This window comes from Meles meles, chromosome 2 (genome assembly GCF_922984935.1).
Source record: "Meles meles chromosome 2, mMelMel3.1 paternal haplotype, whole genome shotgun sequence".
Taxonomy (NCBI): domain Eukaryota; kingdom Metazoa; phylum Chordata; class Mammalia; order Carnivora; family Mustelidae; genus Meles; species Meles meles.
The window spans coordinates 101,813,353-101,832,036 of NC_060067.1; the positions used below are offsets into that span (position 1 = coordinate 101,813,353).

Below are 18,684 nucleotides of genomic sequence, written 5' to 3' on the forward strand. Positions count from 1 at the left end.
GCTAGTTAAAACACTTGATTTCAAATTTGCTCTGATTTTTCAATGAAATATTCCCTTCCTGAGTTATCCATCAATGCAGTGAAAAACTCAATTGTGCTGCACAATCTTTTTTCAAGTGGCAAGGTTAGGTTTAAATGGAAACAAACCTTTTCAAATTGCACATATCCATTCTCAGTCTAAACATTGAATTAATGTACTTTTTGTTATATGATTTCCTTCCTAACATCAACATTTTAAGAAGTGAAATGCCCTGGAGACGCTGGGGCAAATGGAATCATAGACCACGATAAAACCCAAGTCTTCTTCGACTTTCAGCTCCCCCCATCGCTACAAGTTCCAAATTCTGCCTTTACTTAGCATTACCATTCACTTCCCAAACAATTTACTCAAGTGAGAGATGATTAAACCTGTTTATGGGCTAAGGGGAAGGAACTAGTGGAAAGCAGGAGGCTCTGATACAGATGCAGGGGTAATTGATGGAGAAAGATCCCCAAGGACAGAGGGAAGGATGGATTCCAGAGTCTATTGGATGTATCTGCCTGCAGAGGAGGGGTGCCTATTCTCCCTCTGGCTAGGAAGGAGGTCCATGTGGGTTTGGATTGATGAGAGACATGATGGTGAGGGAATTTACACCTGATAGCCTCTATTTTCTCTGCAAAATCTAACTCGGGAGAATTTTAAATAGGAGGCGTGAAATGGGAAGGAAGGCTCTCTGACTACGCAGATATGCCAGATACCCAGCTCATTAAGAAGCTAGCTGGTTGAGTAAATAAAAAAGGAACACAGAAAAGTGATGTTGCACTGTGCACTTTCAATAACCTAAAGATGATTTTGTGAGGAAATTCTTAGTCTTCCTATGAGGATTACAAAATAATTTATGAGGAACAGATTCTCTGAATGGTCCTAAACGTGGTGTATTTTTAATAAAAAATTCTGCATGACCAATTCTCCCTCTAATGTGCACTCTATGCTTTCTTTAATGTTACAGAGTATGAATTAAGATGCTGGTTAACTGAAATGTCACACATTGAAAATAGGTTAGCCATTCATTAGATGTAACGGAATACAGAACTAGTTAACACCAAGTCATAAACTATCATTTACCATCATTTATAAAGCATAACTTTGTTAAAATATAACATTAAAAGTATTTTTGAAAGAATTAGTAGGAATATGCTCAATGTTTTATGTAAAAATAGACAGAATTATAGCTGGATGTCTTTGTGCTCTTTTCCACCATCCCAAAGCTGCATCTAATTCTACATAAAGCCAACAGAATCCCAATGCTGACTTTGTGGTTGAAAAACAGCTAAATCTCAGAACTGCTATATTTCCATTTTGTATGTAAATATTCCCATCCATCTTCCTGAATATTCTAACCCCTCCAACGTGCCCAGTGTCATAGGTTATCGACAACTGACAGCATCTTTTGTTTCCTTTTCTGGTACACCCTAGTGCCACAGTTGACCTTGGCATCCCCTAGTTTGTAAACAAGTTTTTGTGCCAGTCAGTTGGCCACATTTCATAAGAGGAAGAATCGAACAAAATATGTTCCTTTGTCATGCTATTCAATGATTCCCTTTGCAAATCTGCTTACTGAAGTTTTGCAGATGCAGAAGTCACATAACGTGCTGCTTGCTGGGAACTGCCTTGCATTTTCACTGTTTCTAGCAGCAACAACTCCAGCTTTCTGAATGAGATGGAGGTGATGGATTTGCAGGTATTTGAAGAAACAGATGCACCAGAACCACAAACATTCTTTTTTGAAAGGAAAAAATCAGACTCTTACTACAGATGCTTGATGTTCTTCAAAAGAAAACAAGAGAGAAGACCTATTGTGTACTTCCAACCAATAATTTCCGTTTTCCTTGGCATACAAAAAACATCAGCATATTTCTGCACAGCACAGAGAACCTTGCAGACTAGGACAGTTTTAATTGGTCGTTTAAGTTTCAATGGTTACATTATTATGTTAATTGAATAATTTTTTCTTTTTTTAGGGTCCTCTGGGGCCTCCAGGACAAAAGGTAGAGTATAAACAGTACTGGGGAAGTAATTATACTTGCATTGCCTAATGGCTAGCATGAGAGGTGAATAGAAATAGCTACTGTAAGCCATGCTGAAGTATCTTGATTGTGCATTCTCCTTTCTAAAAATACAATCATTTAATGCAAGCCATTAGATTTCTAATCAACTCCATTATAGGGAATCCAATAAATCCAGAGTAAACTCTTTTTAAGCTCTCTGTCGAACCTTACGTTACTGAATTTTTAATGGTAAAACATTGTGACAAAGCTCAGAATTTGAAAGGTCATAGGACATTACAGATCAACTGCATGGTCCTGCTCAAGTATTATGACCAAATGATCACAGAACGGATCAGAACAGAAGATATACTTGTTGTTTGGTAACTGTATTCCATTGGTCCACAAGTGTTTCCCTTTGTGAGGTAATCTGAAAAATGACTTCCTGATTGTCATTTTCCAGTCATCAGAATTCACCATTACATTCTGATGGAGGTGGTCTAGCACTTCTAAAATTACATCAGTATACAGTAGTAAATATATCAGTAGTAGGTAGATGGCCTTTTGCCAACAAAATATTGCTAAGTCCCCCTTCCCTATTACAACTCCCACCTCACAATGGGGGGAAAAAGGATATTTAACCTACAGAAAACTAAAGAAAACAATTTCATTACAACAGGTGGAAAAGTGATTATTCTTTATCTTTGGAATCCATCAAAGATAGAGACTTTTTAATCCCCCAAGTGCTGGGCATGTGCCATCTGTTGAAATACAATCCTACAAAACCAAGTCCAAAGCCAATGAGTTGTGAGACAACTTGTGTATAAGAACACTTTGTCCTTCGCAATAATGTCTCTATTAAGCATGGTGTGAAATTGTAAAGCTACCCTAATCCACATGCGACCAGGGTAAAATTACTGCCTGAGGCTTCAGGAAGTCATTTAATGACCCACTCAATATAATTACCTAAAGCACTAAGGAACTGGCCATCTCAATTTATTTTGCATATAATGGCTGTATATATTTTTATAGTGACTATATTTTTATGAGACTTCCTCTTTTAGAGCAGTTTTAGGTTTGTATTTACTGATTAAAAAAACTTTTTCCCATTATTATTAAAGAAATTTTATTTCATACATGAACTGAGAAAAATCTGTTTTCTAGGCTAGACAAAGAATAAACACATTTTATTTAAAAATGGTTTCTCCAGAGCCTGAAAGGGGAAATGACATCACTATTTGAAAATATTTGTTAATGTTTCTATATTCAGGTAAATGTCATAGATTTTCCTCAGGTGATTATTAGCTTTCTTATTCTCAGTTCACCCCACCTACATCCAACCATTCATAATCACCCCAGTGTGCATGTGCCCACGTGTCCACACACACACACACACACACACACACACACACACACTTAACTTAATATTTGATGTGCTGTTGTGTTATTCCTAGTCAGTATTTAACATTTGTAACACCTTTTCTAGTCTTTGGAGACATATTCACATTCTCCTGGCTTAAATGTACTCCCTGAAAGTCCAGGGGAAAATGCTCCAAATACAGCAAATTTGAGTTTATAGCATGAGTGCATTTTTTTTAACTAATTGTGGAACAAGTGGTTGTTACTTTAATTACCTTTTGTTTTATGGCATTTAAACTTGAAATGCAAGAGTTACTGTTACTGCTAGGCTTTCCCAGATGGAACTAAGCCTGTTTATTTCTTAAAAGCACCAAAATGTAGAGCCATGTGGTCTTCTGAGAGCTGTGGATCCCAATTTATGCTGTAAATTTCTTTAAAATCATATTAGGTTTAAGTGGATATTTAGAAATATGGTTAAATTCAACTCCATGGTTTCTAGGAATGCTTGATGAATCTGCTTACATTACTATATATCTGAATTCTGTGAATATATATATCTGAAACCTTAACCTTTCTCACATGTTTTAGCAAGGTAAGGTTATGGCCCACATAATTAATATATACAAATTTAAAATTGAAATATTTTGTGATTTCATTTGCTTAATTTAATCCTGTGTCTTCTTAGGGTTCTGTTGGAGAACCTGGAATTCCGGGGGTGAATGGTCAAACGGTAGGTTCTATAGATTATTTCTGATCATTTAAAGGGTTAAAATCACAAAATCATTCTAGTCAGTAATGTTAGTAAAAAGTTTATATTCTTACAAAAACAATACATATACTTTTGAAATGTAGGGAAATTATGGTGCAAAAGATCCAACTAGTTTAATTTTTAATGATGCATAAAATAGAAACTCTTAGAAAATTTTCCATTTTCTTTTGATAATTTTTATAGGAATACAACTATATCTTTCTTATAAATATACATAGAATAGGAAAAATGTTGTGTTCAACACAATTGTGATAAACAAAATACACTCCAGTTTATTCTTGGGATGGCAAAAGTAACATGAGCTACTTCTCTCATTAACAAAAGTTTATTCTTACAGAGGGAACCTATTGAAATATTCTGAACCTAGGAGCAAGCTCTTTTTACTGTTAAGAAAAATCAGGATTTAAATAGACTTGCCAAGCTCTGGTAGTACACTTTTATTGTACTGTTATTAATGAGGGGGGAATAAAATAAGAAACCCCCACAACTCTACACAGACATATCTATGTGTGTGGTTACATTTACTCCTGCAACATATTTACTGGTTGGACAAAGTATCTAGCATCTTCCCACAGGTAGGGCTGCTCTTCTGTGCTCCCCAACAGTGCTGACTGGCTTTTCAATCTTTTCCTCGCAGAGACCAGGAAAGCCATGGGGGCAGCTAACAAAGCCTATCCACAAGGAGTCAGGGACTGGCTGAGCTAGGGACTTCAAACGTCTCACACAGGGTTTTTGGATTAGCCGTATAAAAGCCTGTGGCCCATCAGCTTGCGTTCAATGGAAAATTTTAAATCCGTGCACTCTGGAGAAAATTCTGAAATCATAAGGAGCCCAATATTGACATACAGAGTAGACCTGCTAGGGACATTTCCATCCTGTCCATCTTTTCTTCTCCAATAAGATGATAATTAACAGTCACTATTTAAAACCTACAGAGGGGCTAGCAAAAAGCATGAGTCTGCCACTTACAGGCCACATGAATTTTGGCAAAGTCCTGAACTCTCTGGCCTCAGTCTCTTCGTTTGTAAAAGGAAGGCAGTAACAATTTCCACATATTAGGGTCCATGTGAGGATTAAATGTCTTTATGACAGGGGAGATCTTACAATGAAACTTTCCTTTCATTTTATTTTGGTGAAATTCTGGAAATGTGATCGATCTGTATCTTAAACAAGGCTCTGTGCTTCCACAATTACTCAATTCCCAGTGAGATGTCCTCAACCAAGGCTTATGGTATCCATTAGTCCACAAACCAAATACTCCTCAGGAGTGAACTGTCCAAGTCACTGCTCAGTTTACCACTTAATAAAATGCATATCTGTTTGCTTCACAAATCCTGGTAAAGGTCAAAGCTTAACTTTCTATTAGAGCATTGTAGATCATGGAGGGATACATAAAATTTTGGAATTATACCCATTCTAAGATTGATTTTGAAGTTATGTAAGTCAAGATAATATTTTTGAAAGGACAGATATGGATATAAGAGAAATGTTTTTAACATTGGTGAAGAACAAAGCTTATACCCTTAAGGTTAATGTTTTGCTCTTTCTTCTTTGCTTCTTTTCTTTTTTCAGCTTTGGGACAATCATGAAAATTTATAGAAACCTTTAACCTGAAACAAAACAACCTTAAAACTGTCACATACATGTTTATGAAGACTACATATTCTTTATTTTTGCAAAGGAAATATGCAATTTCCTTAGCAAGAGAAAGGAATGTGACATTTTCTTGTCCTAGTCACCAAGGTTAAATTATATTTCAAGGAAATAGTTAATATTTGCAGTTTTATGTCTTGTTATACATCTTTGTGGCATTTTAAAGTGTTTTCTATAAGACCTAGGGAAGCTAAATAATTTCACACTTTTATGAAGGTATTAGCAAAACGTAGTTTACGATTGATTTTCCTACTCCATAGAATCTAACCTAAAACTTTGTGGATGAAATTTCTATTAACACTAGTCATTATCTAACATTTGTAATATTTACTATATTACCTTTAGGAAAATAAAGTGCAAAACCATGAGTCCTTCACTGAAATAGCAAGTCATTTAGACAGTAAAAACAAAGCTGGAAAAAGAGTAATAATTCTGTAATTAAGCATATGAAATATGTTTTGGATGTCTACAATTTGCTTTTCTAAGACAAGAGCTTACAGTGACATAATTTTTTTAAAGCACCTAAATGTCCTCAAACTCTCTTTAAGAAAACTTTTTTCAGGGGCACCTGGGTGGCTCAGTGGGTTAAAGCCTCTGTCTTTCGCTCAGGTCATGATCCCCGGGTCCTGGGATCGAGCCCCGCATCGGGCTCTCTGCTTGGCGGGGAGCCTGCTTCCTCCTCTCTCTCTCTCTGCCTGCCTCTCTCCCTACTTGTGATCTCTGTCAAATAAATAAATAAAATATTAAAAAAAGAAAAAGAAAACTTTTTTCCCACATTACAAATTCACTTTTCCAAAGAAATATTTTTGTGGCTTAGAAAATATTTTTCAGATAATGCTTAAGAAAAAATACGATTTTCTAGCCATCAGAAGAAACACAACAGAATAACAACTAGAAAATAGAAAGATTTTTCTCCTTTAAAAAATGAAAGAAAAATATTTTTTTAAATGTATTTTATTTGTTTTCCATCCATTCAGATTGACAAAATTGGTGATTGGCTTTGGCCAATAAACTTGGTAGTGACTTTTTTTTTTTAACACAATTTTCCTTCAAATGTGGGACACCTTGACTGCTAATCTGAACATTTATTATTTTGTAATGGTCTTCCAGTTCTTCCGATTGTATTAGGAGAGGACTTACATAAGCAGTACCATGGCATTGAACCCCAATCTAGCTCTTTCTGGCATCACAATCTACAAAGGGCTCCTGAGCCTCTTCTGTGAAATGTGGAAGGCAGTGTGGTATGGAGGGAAAATGTGTGGTGGACTCTATAGTCAGAGACAGAATGAATGGGTCAGATCCCAGTTCTCATTTGGGCAAGTTATATGTTTCTAAGGCTCAGGTGTAAAATAGAAATACAGACCTTGCTGTATTAACCAGATAATGTCTGTAAAGTGAAGGCAATGTTACAGATGCTCAATACATGTTGCTGTCTGTGGGAATAGTATCACACTGGAGGAGTTTCAGCAAATGAGCCCTAGGTTTACTCTTAAGCAGGGAGGAGAAGCCAGTTGAATCATGATAGGAAGAACACGAATATGCAAAATGACACAGATAAAACGTTTCTCTGTCCCTTGGCTCTTTCCCCACTCACCCACCCTAGAGCACTGCCCTGGAGTCAGGATGCTCAGTTTTCTTCCATCTCATGGGCAGACTTTGGAAGACCCTTTTCACATTTCCTTTGTGAAATGAGACCAGGGAATGCACTTATTTATTTCTAAGTCTCTAAGAGGTAGAGTCACCTGGGTCTCATTTTCCATTCAACCGGCTTCTAGCGTTCTCAGTTTCCATTTCTGAAAGCTGTTGTTTCCATAATTTCTAATTTGTTGTCAGCAGCCAAAGCAATTAGGGTGGATTTCATACTAAGGCTTACCTATAAGTATGAAAATTTGTCCTCTTCTTCCCTAGCTAATCGTATTGGACACAAACTTTTGTAATTCTCAACAATAGATCTTGTTAGTTTAAAGGTGGTAATTAGCATTTTGTTTGCGTCCCATTATTCATTATCCCTCTCTGTCTGTCTCTCTCTCTCACACACCCACATGCATACATGAAGAGATACACACATATTATACATACATACATATACGTGTATATCTAAATATTCGACCATTAAACCCTACATCTCAGATATACTGGAGAAGTGGGAGCTTTTAAAAATAATTTTGTGGTAGAACCATCTTTTAAACCATCTTTTTAAACTATCTTTTAAACTTTTGTTCCTTTGACAAAATTAATTGCTGTCTATAATTTTTGATAACCGGGTAATGGGTATTAAGGGGGGCATGCGTTGTGATGAGCACAATGTGTTGTACACAACTAATGAATCTTTGAATACTACATCAAAAACTAATGATGTACTATATGCTGGCTAACTAAACATAACAAAAAAATAATTTTTGTTCATATGTGTGTATCAGAACTTTCAAAATCTCAACTTTTATTAGTGATATTAGAACCTTACATTTTTCTTCTCTCTCCACATTTTCACATTAATTAGCACCCATAGAAATGAATCATCACAATGACAGTTTACTTGAATAAGAGCACTGGGCAAATAGCACTGAAGAAGAGATCTGGGGACAGAGACAGAGTACATTAAAAGTCTAACTGGTGCACTTAACACCCTTGTCTGTTTGTTACCATGAAAATAATAATAAATATTTTCAGGATTAAGAACCAATTATTTTGTCTCAGCAAGCTAGAGTATTTCTGAGGCTCCAGAGTCATAGGGATTATTTCCAAAGCAAAAGACAAATATCAGAAGATCTTATTAATGGATTTTTCAAGTATTTTATGAAATTTATTATTTTTAAACTTCAATATATAATATCAATAAAAAATGATGCTAGTGTTATCATCTACTAATAAAAAATGATGTTAGCGTATCATCTACGAGTCTATCCCAGATAGCTATGTGATTTTTAAGGAACATTAAATTTTAATTAGTTTATAGTTATGGTATTTAGAATTCCTTTTCATCTCCTATCTGTGGATCTCATGGTCTTCACTGACATTAATCCTCACAGCATACTTCTAATGGCATTTTTATTGTAAGTGTATTTAGAGAACAGATAAATTGAAGCTCTCAGACTTCCAAAGGTCAAGCTGTTTATTCAAGTCTGTTCAGTGTGCTGTTCAGTGAACTCAATATTTTTTATTCTTGATTCACTTACTGTAACAACTAAATACCCTCTTTTCTTTGGCTTCCTTGGCTCTGAATCAATTCCTGAAGGATTTGAATATGGTATAGTTCTGTTTGTTTTCTGGTTGGTTAGCTTAGAAGTTTCCTATAGCAGAACATATTCAGTGGTCCTTTTATCCAATATAGTTGTGACTTTCTGATTTTAGACTTTAAGAAAAAATAGAGTAAATGAAGTGATTGATTTCTGATTCCAGATTAATTAATAGTTCAGGGAAATTGTCTTACAGCAATTCAATCATTTTGCAGGTTAAAGTTGAGACAAATTGTTTTTATGAATTTTTCTCTCTTCTGAAGTTAGCAGTTATGTGCATTAGAATTCTCAGAATACAGGACTTTTTTTTTCTAGTAACTATAATAATAGGATGTGTTCTTTCTTCTAAAAGAGACATCATCATTCTCCTATTACAGAACATTTCATGTAGTCAAATCACTTTTTCCCTAAGTGTGATTCATACATTCTCAGGCATTTTTGCATGCATGCTTACTCTTAAAGAGACTTTTCTTTTTTTTTTTTTTTTTTTTGACTTTTCACTCAATTTTACTTGTTAAGTGGGACAAACAATATTTCTATTCTGTATGTAATTAATTTTACACTCCTTTAGAGAGGAATGAAAAGTTAGTTACAAGAGGTAGTTTAATGTTGGCTTGAAATAAATGAAGTACATTAAAGATTTTTTTAAACCACTTTCCTCCTGACTTCATTTAGGCATATTACTATAGAATTTGATAATAGTTATCATCCCACTAAATTCCGTCATTCTACTAAAATATTGGGAGTGGGAAGAATGAAAAGTTGAGGGAAAGGGATTCCTGGGGGAAGGGTGTGAGAGAAGGCAAGCTGCTCACAGACTGTCCCAAAACAAAGCAAATGTGTTTGATTTATGAGATCAAGCCCCCTTATTTTCCATTTTAATTGAAAGAACACCATATTTTCTAGAAGGGATTACAAAAATACTGATTTATTACATCTTATTCAATTGTGTATGTAACCTGGGAAAGCTTTTTAAAAAACTTCCCATAAATGTGTCCACTGATTGACTTGTTGATTTTTTTCAGTCATCCATACAGCCCTTACTGCTGGGTGCCAGGCACCATCTCTCCTGGTCCTCATGGAATTTCCAGCATAACTGGGGATGGGGACATTAGATGAGCAGTTATACCAAAAACCTGTTATGTCACAGTTCTGTTAAGGACTGTGGCAGAGAGTCTGGTGGGCAGAGGCAAGTAATGCCAAGTGATGCTTCTCTGAATAGATAGGTGACTTAGGTGAGACCCAACAGGTGGCCAGCATTTGGCGAAGGAAGAGAAACTACCACTATGGTGTACTACTTACAAATTAAATTACAGACAAGCTTGCTCTCAGAATTTGGTTTCCAAAATACCTTATTATCAATCATGATGGGGCTTCTGTATTCATCATGGTCTACCTTTTCTCCAAGCTTATGAACCGCCCCCATGCTGTCTTTCTCTGAAATAAATAAATAAATTTACACACACACACACACACACACACACACACACACACACACACATATGAGGCATTGCAATGAAATAACTTACTGTGACAATCCTAACAGTTTAGCATCTACCCAATTCCATTCATTTGTTATGAGAACACACTGCCAAGAGATCATAATCATTTTCCAACTGTGAAACAGTATCAAAAGGGTTAATTTATGAGAAACTGAATTACTTTTAGGATTCTCTTCTCTGTCTTCTCTGCCCATTGCAGAGAAGAGAAAAGCGCGGTGTATGTATTCAGCATTTAGTATCAGGTATTGTCCTTAGTGTGGTGTGCATATTAGCTCACTTATTCCTCATGGCAATCCTATAAAGGAGGAACTAGCATCTCCACTATATTAATGAGCAACTGGGAGTACAGAAAGGACAAATATTTTACCCAGAGTTACCGAGGCGTTTGTATTAGAGTTCAGCTTCAAAGCCAGGCAGTTTGTTCTCACTGTGCATGACTCTGCTTCCACCGTTAAGAATGAGGATCTTAGGGTGCCTGGGTGGCTCAGTTAGTTGAGCGACTGCCTTCAGCTCAGGTCATGATCCTGGAATCTCAGGACAGAGTTCCGTATTGGGCTCTCTGCTCAGCAAGGGGTCTGCTTCTCTCTCTGACCTTCCCCCTCTCATGCTTGCGCGCTCTCTCTCTCTCAAATAAGTAAATAAAATCTTTAAAAAAAAAAAAAGAAACTAACTGAAGTCTTTATAAAAAAAAAATGAGGATATTAAATTCAGAATAACCTAGCTTTGCTTTTCAGTATTTGTAGGACCTTGGGCAAGGTATTTATCTTCTCTGAGCCTTAGTGTCTTCATTCATCAAATGAAGATTAAAATATTTATCTGAAAGTTTAATCAGGAAAAACAAAGTAACGAATTTAATTTTATTAAAATGTTAAATATTCTTACAATATTAAATAAGAACAGACTATGTTCCTTTCTGTACTAGGAGCATTAATAACTTCATGACTCAGAAGCCTCCTGGGTGTATAAACAAATGTTAGTAATAACTATTATTTCTTTCTAATACTCTTCACTGATCTTTAGAATTTTTCCAGCTGGATATAACCATTTAACATTTCTATTAATAATTAGGCACATTCTCTTCTCAAGAGAAAAAAATAATTTATCAAACTGTACATAGATTTATCATTAAGGACTATGCTTTAGGAAAGAAGAAATTAGCTGGGCTTTAAAACTTTAAAAAAGTCAATATATTATCAAGGGCGTGTTATGTTGCAAGTCCTAGAATACTTAACAGAACTACTTTGATTATAGTTTCCTAAAACATGTCTTTGTTCTCAATCTTCTCTCCCCCACAAGCATGTACATGGTGAACAATTTCTGTATACATACAGAAAAGACAGTCCTCTATGACACCATGCTCTCTGGTTGGTTTTTGCTCATTTTGGTACCTTTTATAAATTACTTACAAAGGTGATACTGGATAGCATTTCCCTTAGACCCAGGCAAGCAGTGCTTCTCATGATGCCTCCTCTGTCCCTCCTACGGTATAACCCTCCCCACAGAGTGAGGGCCAAGGAGGCATGACTACTCAAAGCCCAGTTTCCCCATTTCTTGATCACATCCTCGGTCCACGACCCAAGAATTTCTGCCTCACGTGTCCTGATTCTGCTTCTAGTGCTTGTATTGGCCTCTTCTGCAGGTCCATAGTCCCACGAACAACCACACCCCTAAACCTGTTGGTGGGGAGCTGTGGGCAAAGCTTGCAGGCTGTGAGGTTCACATGCAGCCTGCAAGGCCCTTTCTGGTAAAGAAGAGGACGGGTTGGGAAGAGGAAGAGAGGATATTAGCACTATGGGGTGGAAGGTAGAGTCATCCATGTGGACTTCTACCCAGACCTTCAAAGATTAGGGGTGTACTCAAGGCACATAATTCTCATTAATGTAAATTTTGCCCAAATTAATGCAATTTAGCTATTTCCTGTGACCACTAAATTCTGTTATCTTTTTGCATTTGAATTTCTTTGTTCAAATCATATTTTGTACATTTCTGTTACATTTCTTAGCAGAACAAAAACTGAAATAAACAGTCATAACTCGCAGGCGTATTTCTGAGAGAGTCCGTGCCATAATATTATTGATAAAACTGCTATGTTTACTTATTTTACATTTTTAAACATTTGTACTTAAAAAAAATGAATAATGAAGGTTTGATTACTAGGTTCAGTTTAGTTACTGCTTTAATCAGATTAAGACCCATTTCAGTAGATTATCTGAAACAGAATGTTTTTATTACACTCCTGGCTGATAGACCTATCAACTTTCTACTCATTAGCGTTCGTATTACCGGTATGGACAGAGAGATTGTAATTTTAGGGAGGGATTTTGCTGATTAGATAAACAAGACAGAGCCTTCTACAGGACGCCGGATTCTCTGACATAGAACCAAACCCAAATGCCCAGGTTTTCTGGTTTTTCTTTTGCCAAGTTACAAAGACTCCTCTGCCTGTAGGCAAGGAGGTAGAAAAGGAGACTGGGCATGCAAGCAGAAGCCTTTTAGAAACTACTAAATTGCTTTACGTAAGAGAGAGTAAAGCTGAGTGCCCAGGGTGGTCTAGGAGAGAGGAGAGGAGACAGAAAGTTGAGGTGGAAGCTAGCAATTGAGGAAAACTTCCTGCTCTGTGATGTGAGACCGTCCCAGGAACACCATATTCTGAACTTACAGAAGGCCTGGGAAGAGTTGGGGTTTGGAGGCAACTGGTGAAGAGAACTGACTGACCCATCTGAACTGGTCTGGGACAAAACCACGATGAACCCCAGCAGAGGGGGCCGGGGAGCCCTGAACTCTTAACTTCCTTCACCTGTGAAATTGGGCTCTGAGCTGAGTTTAATCAGTGTCTGAGGAATAAGGAATCCCCAGGTGACATCTTGAGTCCAGCAACAGCAACAAATTTTAATAATTTATAATAACAAATTATATATTTATTACATATATTTATTATATATTTATATATAAATATATATTTATTATATATATTATATATTTGTTATTTATAATAACAAATTAATAATAATATTAATATTATGTAGGTATCGTGAGTTCAATAAAATTTTCTAAGTTCCTATTTAAAACAATAATAAAACTGCATCTTAGTCCTTTAGAGTGAAGAGAAGGCAAGTATTTAATCTACTCCCACACACTTCAGAGAAGGAAAACTGAGCCCCATAGAAACTTGAGCAATTTGCTCTATGTCACAAGACCAGAGGTGGAAAACCTGAGATTAGACTGGAGGCTTCCTGAAGCCACTTTCCTCTTTCATGCTCAAGTTAAACAGAAAAGAAACATAATAAAAATGAATGAGGTTTCTTTTAGACACAAGTTGCTCAAATAGAAGACATACAAAATGGGGAATAGGAAGGGCTGGGCTCTGATCTTACATCTCCTGTTTGTAGGTATTTCTCTCTGGAACGTTATTCTCTGAATGTGCTTCTTTGTTAAGAATGACTGGCTTGGGTCCTTTCACCTAAAATAATTCACTGTTTTGTGAGTGCTTCTTCTTAGGGAAGAGCAGATGTTAGGGTGAGTTCGTAAGGTAAATGATGGCATGCGTATGCTCTGAAAGGGTCTTGTGGGAACTTTAGATGACATGATAATTAATATAACCAGCCCCACCTCCTGTTTGCCACCCGCCCCCGAGGCACTTGGGGTGCAGGAAAGAGCAGATGGAAGAATGTAGGGAAATACGTAGAAGGCCCCAGTTTCTGTACCTACAGGCACAACTAGAGCAGCCTTTATTGCTCTTAGCCATCCTTCCCTGAGATTTCTGGTGGGGCTCACCCCTTGGAAGCCATGAAAGTTCTGCTCATTCAAGGCATCTTGCCCCTCGTGGCACTCCTGCGCCCATCGTACTCTGCCCTTCACTTACCCTGAGCTTTTCCTCTGTTCTTCAGCTCCAATGTTCCACACTGACCTATGTGACTTGTAGGTATCACTGCTGGCTTAACATCTCTCCCATCTTTTTCCTGGGTCCCCTTCTCTTTTCCCACGAAGGGCTGGCGTGCTGTAGCTGACATGAATCATCTCTTACCAATACCCTTAGAGGTTTTTCAGTTTCCCAGAGGAGAAGTCTTGTGCTGTCTTGTGCCTTGTGCAGACAGGCCTATAAGAGATTTATATCTTCATGTGACCTTAATGTATATGCTTCTCCTGTATTCATTCATTTCTCCATCATATATGAAACTGAACAATTATTATGTGTGAGATATAGTTTCTAGGCAATGTGGAATGAGGAGGGATCAAAATAGAGTTCGTATTCTAGTGTGGTGAGAGGTGGAGGTGGGAAATAGGGTCACCAGATAATATACAGGATGCCAAATTAAACTTGAATTTTAGATAAACAACCCATAACTTGGGTTGTTTATGAATATGTCCCATTCAATATTTAAGATATATGTAACTTAAAAACAGTGTTGTTTATTTGAAATTAAATTTTAAGAAATTAAATTTTAAAATTTAAATTTAATTTTAAAATTAAAATTTAAGTAGGTGTTCTGTATCTTGATTTCTCAAATCTGGCATTCTTAGTAGGAGAGACAGATTTGAAACCAAAAAAAAGTATATGGTATATGGCAATTAGTGCAATAGAGAAAATTAAGATAGTGGGCAAAGGAGGTGGTGGTGGGGTATCCAGTCAGCCCCTGTAGTAAGGGGACCTTTGAGCCAAGGCTGAGAGGTGTGCAAAAAGACAAATGACTTTTCCAAACATTAATAGCACTTATAGGGTGGGGCTAGGATTTTATTTTGTTTTATTGTGTTGTACAATGCTACATTCCTATAAACTTCAAATACGTAGGTCTTTTTGTACATTTTGTGTTCATATTCATTTGCCATTGGGAAACCAGAGTAGAAAACTAAACTAAAGTAAACTAGAAAGAATAAATAGGAATGGAAAGCAGAAACCCCATTTTCTGGACTTTTTCCCAAACAGTTGTACCCAGAAGTCCCTGTTGGGTGCCTCGCTCAGTGCTTCCAATGAATCTTCCTCTACCAGGTGTTACTTACTTCTAAGCAGTTCCCAACTGCTTCAAAGCCACTGAGGCTCCCAAGTCTCATGAAAGGACACACACTCCCCACTATGGCTGCCTGCAGAAGGCATCTAAAAGCCAGTCCTGCTCACCCTGCAAGCCACTGAGATCACTCTGTGCACTGTCACTGGCAGGAGAAAAAGCACACTCAGTGTTTCATTTAGGTGTCAGTGACCGTTAGTCTTTATTTTACTGCGTAAGCATACCGACGCCCCCAACTCCAGAGGCAGGAGAGCAACCTTAAGACTGATACCAAGTTGACAGCATAGAGAATCTAGTCAGTGATGTTAAAACGACGTATAGTGACAGGTGGTAGCTACGCTCGTGCTGACCATAGCGTAATGTATAGAGAAGTGGAATCACTATGCTGTCCATCTGAAACTAATGTGACATTGGGTGTCAATTATACTCAAGTAAAAAAATTGAAAAATAAATAAAAATACATAAACCTAAGGAAGAGTTGAAAAGCCCGAGGGGGTGGGTGGGGGGGAGACCAACGCCATATTCTGCTCAGTATCACTCTTTCCATCCACTGATGGTTCATCTTCCTTGTAGTTATTTCCCTCTTCTGTTTGGATGACTTCTTTTTGAAAATGCAGCACTTAAACAAAATCGGTTTTGACAAGTGAATGTAAAATTATATGATGCTAACAATTTTAAGCTCTAACTTATTATAAATTCGCATTGCCAGAATAGAAAACAGTTGCCTTCAGGCGAGTGATATTACCTCTCAATGACCTATTTCCCTTCGGCACTCAATTTCGTAAGACTACCACACTCCTTCCTCTTTTCAGCATTCTTTCAGGTTGCCCCCGATTAGCAGTACCTGAAACAATTGTAAAAATCTTGAGTGATGTCTTATGTTAGAGTTCGAAAGAGCTAAAGAGTGTTTGATTTGAGGGAGAGAGAAGGGAAGGAAGGAAGAAAGAAAAGAAAATAGCAAGACGGTTTCCTAAAAGCCAGTCCAACTTATTTTTAACTTAAATATGCACATCATCATTTGTGAGTAATACACAGGGATTGCTTTAGAATTTAAACTATTGGAGAGAAAACCTTATCAATCTACATCTTAAGTTAGCTGTTGTTTTTCATTATTACTGTCTTTGGAATATCCTTCAGTACTTGTTAAATGCAATCAGAAATTGATGGACAGATTCTATAGCAAATAGGAAACTAACTCTCTACACATTTGAAACCTAACTGTCATTTTTTTGCCTATACTTTTCTGATTTTTTCCATATGTATATTTTTAAAACTTTACATAGTAATGTAATATTGTAACTTTATTTGAAGGGGACTCGTAGTATTTTATGCTCATACACCAGGAAATATTAATACACTACATGACATATGGTTCATTCATTCCTTTTGATTTGTGTCTCTTTATTCCATGAAATGCAAGAAAACTTCATTCAAAGCAAAAAATTCTATTACCGTAATTAGATGTCCTCTTAAGTTAATTTTGTATGTATTGTTTTTTTCTGGCTCAAAAGTCAGCTCTTTGGTCACAGGTGCCTGTCATACATATTTCATCTTTATATCCCATGAAACATGCAGTCTAGAGTAGAACAGGTAGAAAATTCTCACTAAATGTTAGTTGAATGAATTGATGCCTTCCAGAATCCCACATCTTGGACTTGGAGCTCAGAGTTACACAGCATTTCATCCTTAACATTCCTTTCCCACAACCTTTCCCAATTCCTTCCCACAACTAAGGTTGGATAGTAGCAGAATGCTCCATAGTCTCCTAATCTAAGGTGAATATATTCTTCTTCTTCTTTTTTAAGATTTTATTTATTTATTTGACAGAGATCACAAGTAGGCAGAGAGGCAGGCAGAGAGAGAGGGGGAAGCAGGCTCCTGCTGAGCAGAGAGCCCAATGCGGGGCTCAATCCCAAGACCCTGAGATCATGACCTGAGCTGAAGGCAGAGGCTTTAACCCACTGAGCCACCCAGGTGCCCCTGAGTATATTTTTCTTGATAAAACTTATTAGAAAGGTAAAATGCTGTGAGTCACTTTCTCACCTTTCTTTTTATCTTCCTTTGGTTCATTCAAGAAATAGCTTTATTCACTTTTAGCTTTAAAATTTTGTGAGATACCTATTGAAATGATAAACACACATACAAAAATTTAAACTTACAAGTGATAAATGTAAAATTGGGCAGCAGTAAACTCTCATTTGTGCTTATTAATATTGCCCCCAAATAATTAAAATTGTGATATCCAGTGCCGATGAAGTTGTGAAAAAGTAACACAGAGTGGGGACCTATTGAAGCAGATAAAACTTGAATCCTTTGTAAGACAATTTAGAAATATTTACAGAGGTGGGTGTTTTAGTTTGTCTTTAATAGCAGAGACTGGCAACAACCAAGTATTCAAGTGTTTGGGACAGACTAAACATATGATCATACCGGACTTTGATAGGTGATAATCAAACTATTCACAAGAAAATCATGAATACCATGTGAAAACAAATACCAAATATTAGTATCAAATATCAATAGTACCAAATAATAAAAAATCAGAATGTCAAACTGTGTAATAAGCTTGCAATTGCTTGAAAACATGTAAGTATAAATAAAAAAGACTAGAAGGAAATAGGACAAAATGAAAACAATTATTATAGGGTGATAGAATCCTAGGTGCATTTTTTGTTTTGTATTATGTTAAAAGATTATTGTAACAGTATATAAAAATTTTAAAACGGGATCAAGTTTTAGTCCCTCGGTGTTCATATATTCAGGAGGATGTTAACCAGATACCTAAGCAACGTCTCTCTTCCTTGCTTCAAAATCTCAGCATGTACTTTGTTCAGTTCCAGGGGCTTAACCATTTTTTTATTATTATTCTGGCTACCATGGTTATTCTTTGAAAGTCTAAACAAAGTTCATATTGTTTCCTGGCAGCATCTCTTGTTTGCATTAAACCATGAGTTTATTAGTGCATCCTGTTGTGGATTCTTTGAAGAAAGCAGACGTGATAGCTCTTCTTCTGTTGCTGAGTAAATGACAGTCCTTTTTCTGGACATATCCTATTTCTGAGTTCTTACTCTTTGTGATGTGCAAATGGCCAGTCAAAAATTTCCTATAATGGCTGTTGTTCTTCTGTCAGCATTTTTG

General features: G+C 36.6%; 1 protein-coding gene across 3 annotated transcripts in view; it reads left to right on the forward strand.

Annotated features, from left to right (window-relative positions):
* The window catches only part of COL25A1 (collagen type XXV alpha 1 chain), a 467,999-nt gene that overhangs the window by 364,654 nt on the left and 84,661 nt on the right, over positions 1-18,684 (forward strand). For all 3 annotated transcript variants that reach the window (XM_045995538.1, XM_045995543.1, XM_045995552.1), the window contains exons 11-12: positions 2,001-2,027; positions 4,069-4,113. In XM_045995538.1, coding sequence (XP_045851494.1) covers positions 2,001-2,027; positions 4,069-4,113 — 72 coding nt within the window. The remainder of the gene's footprint in view (positions 1-2,000; positions 2,028-4,068; positions 4,114-18,684) is intronic.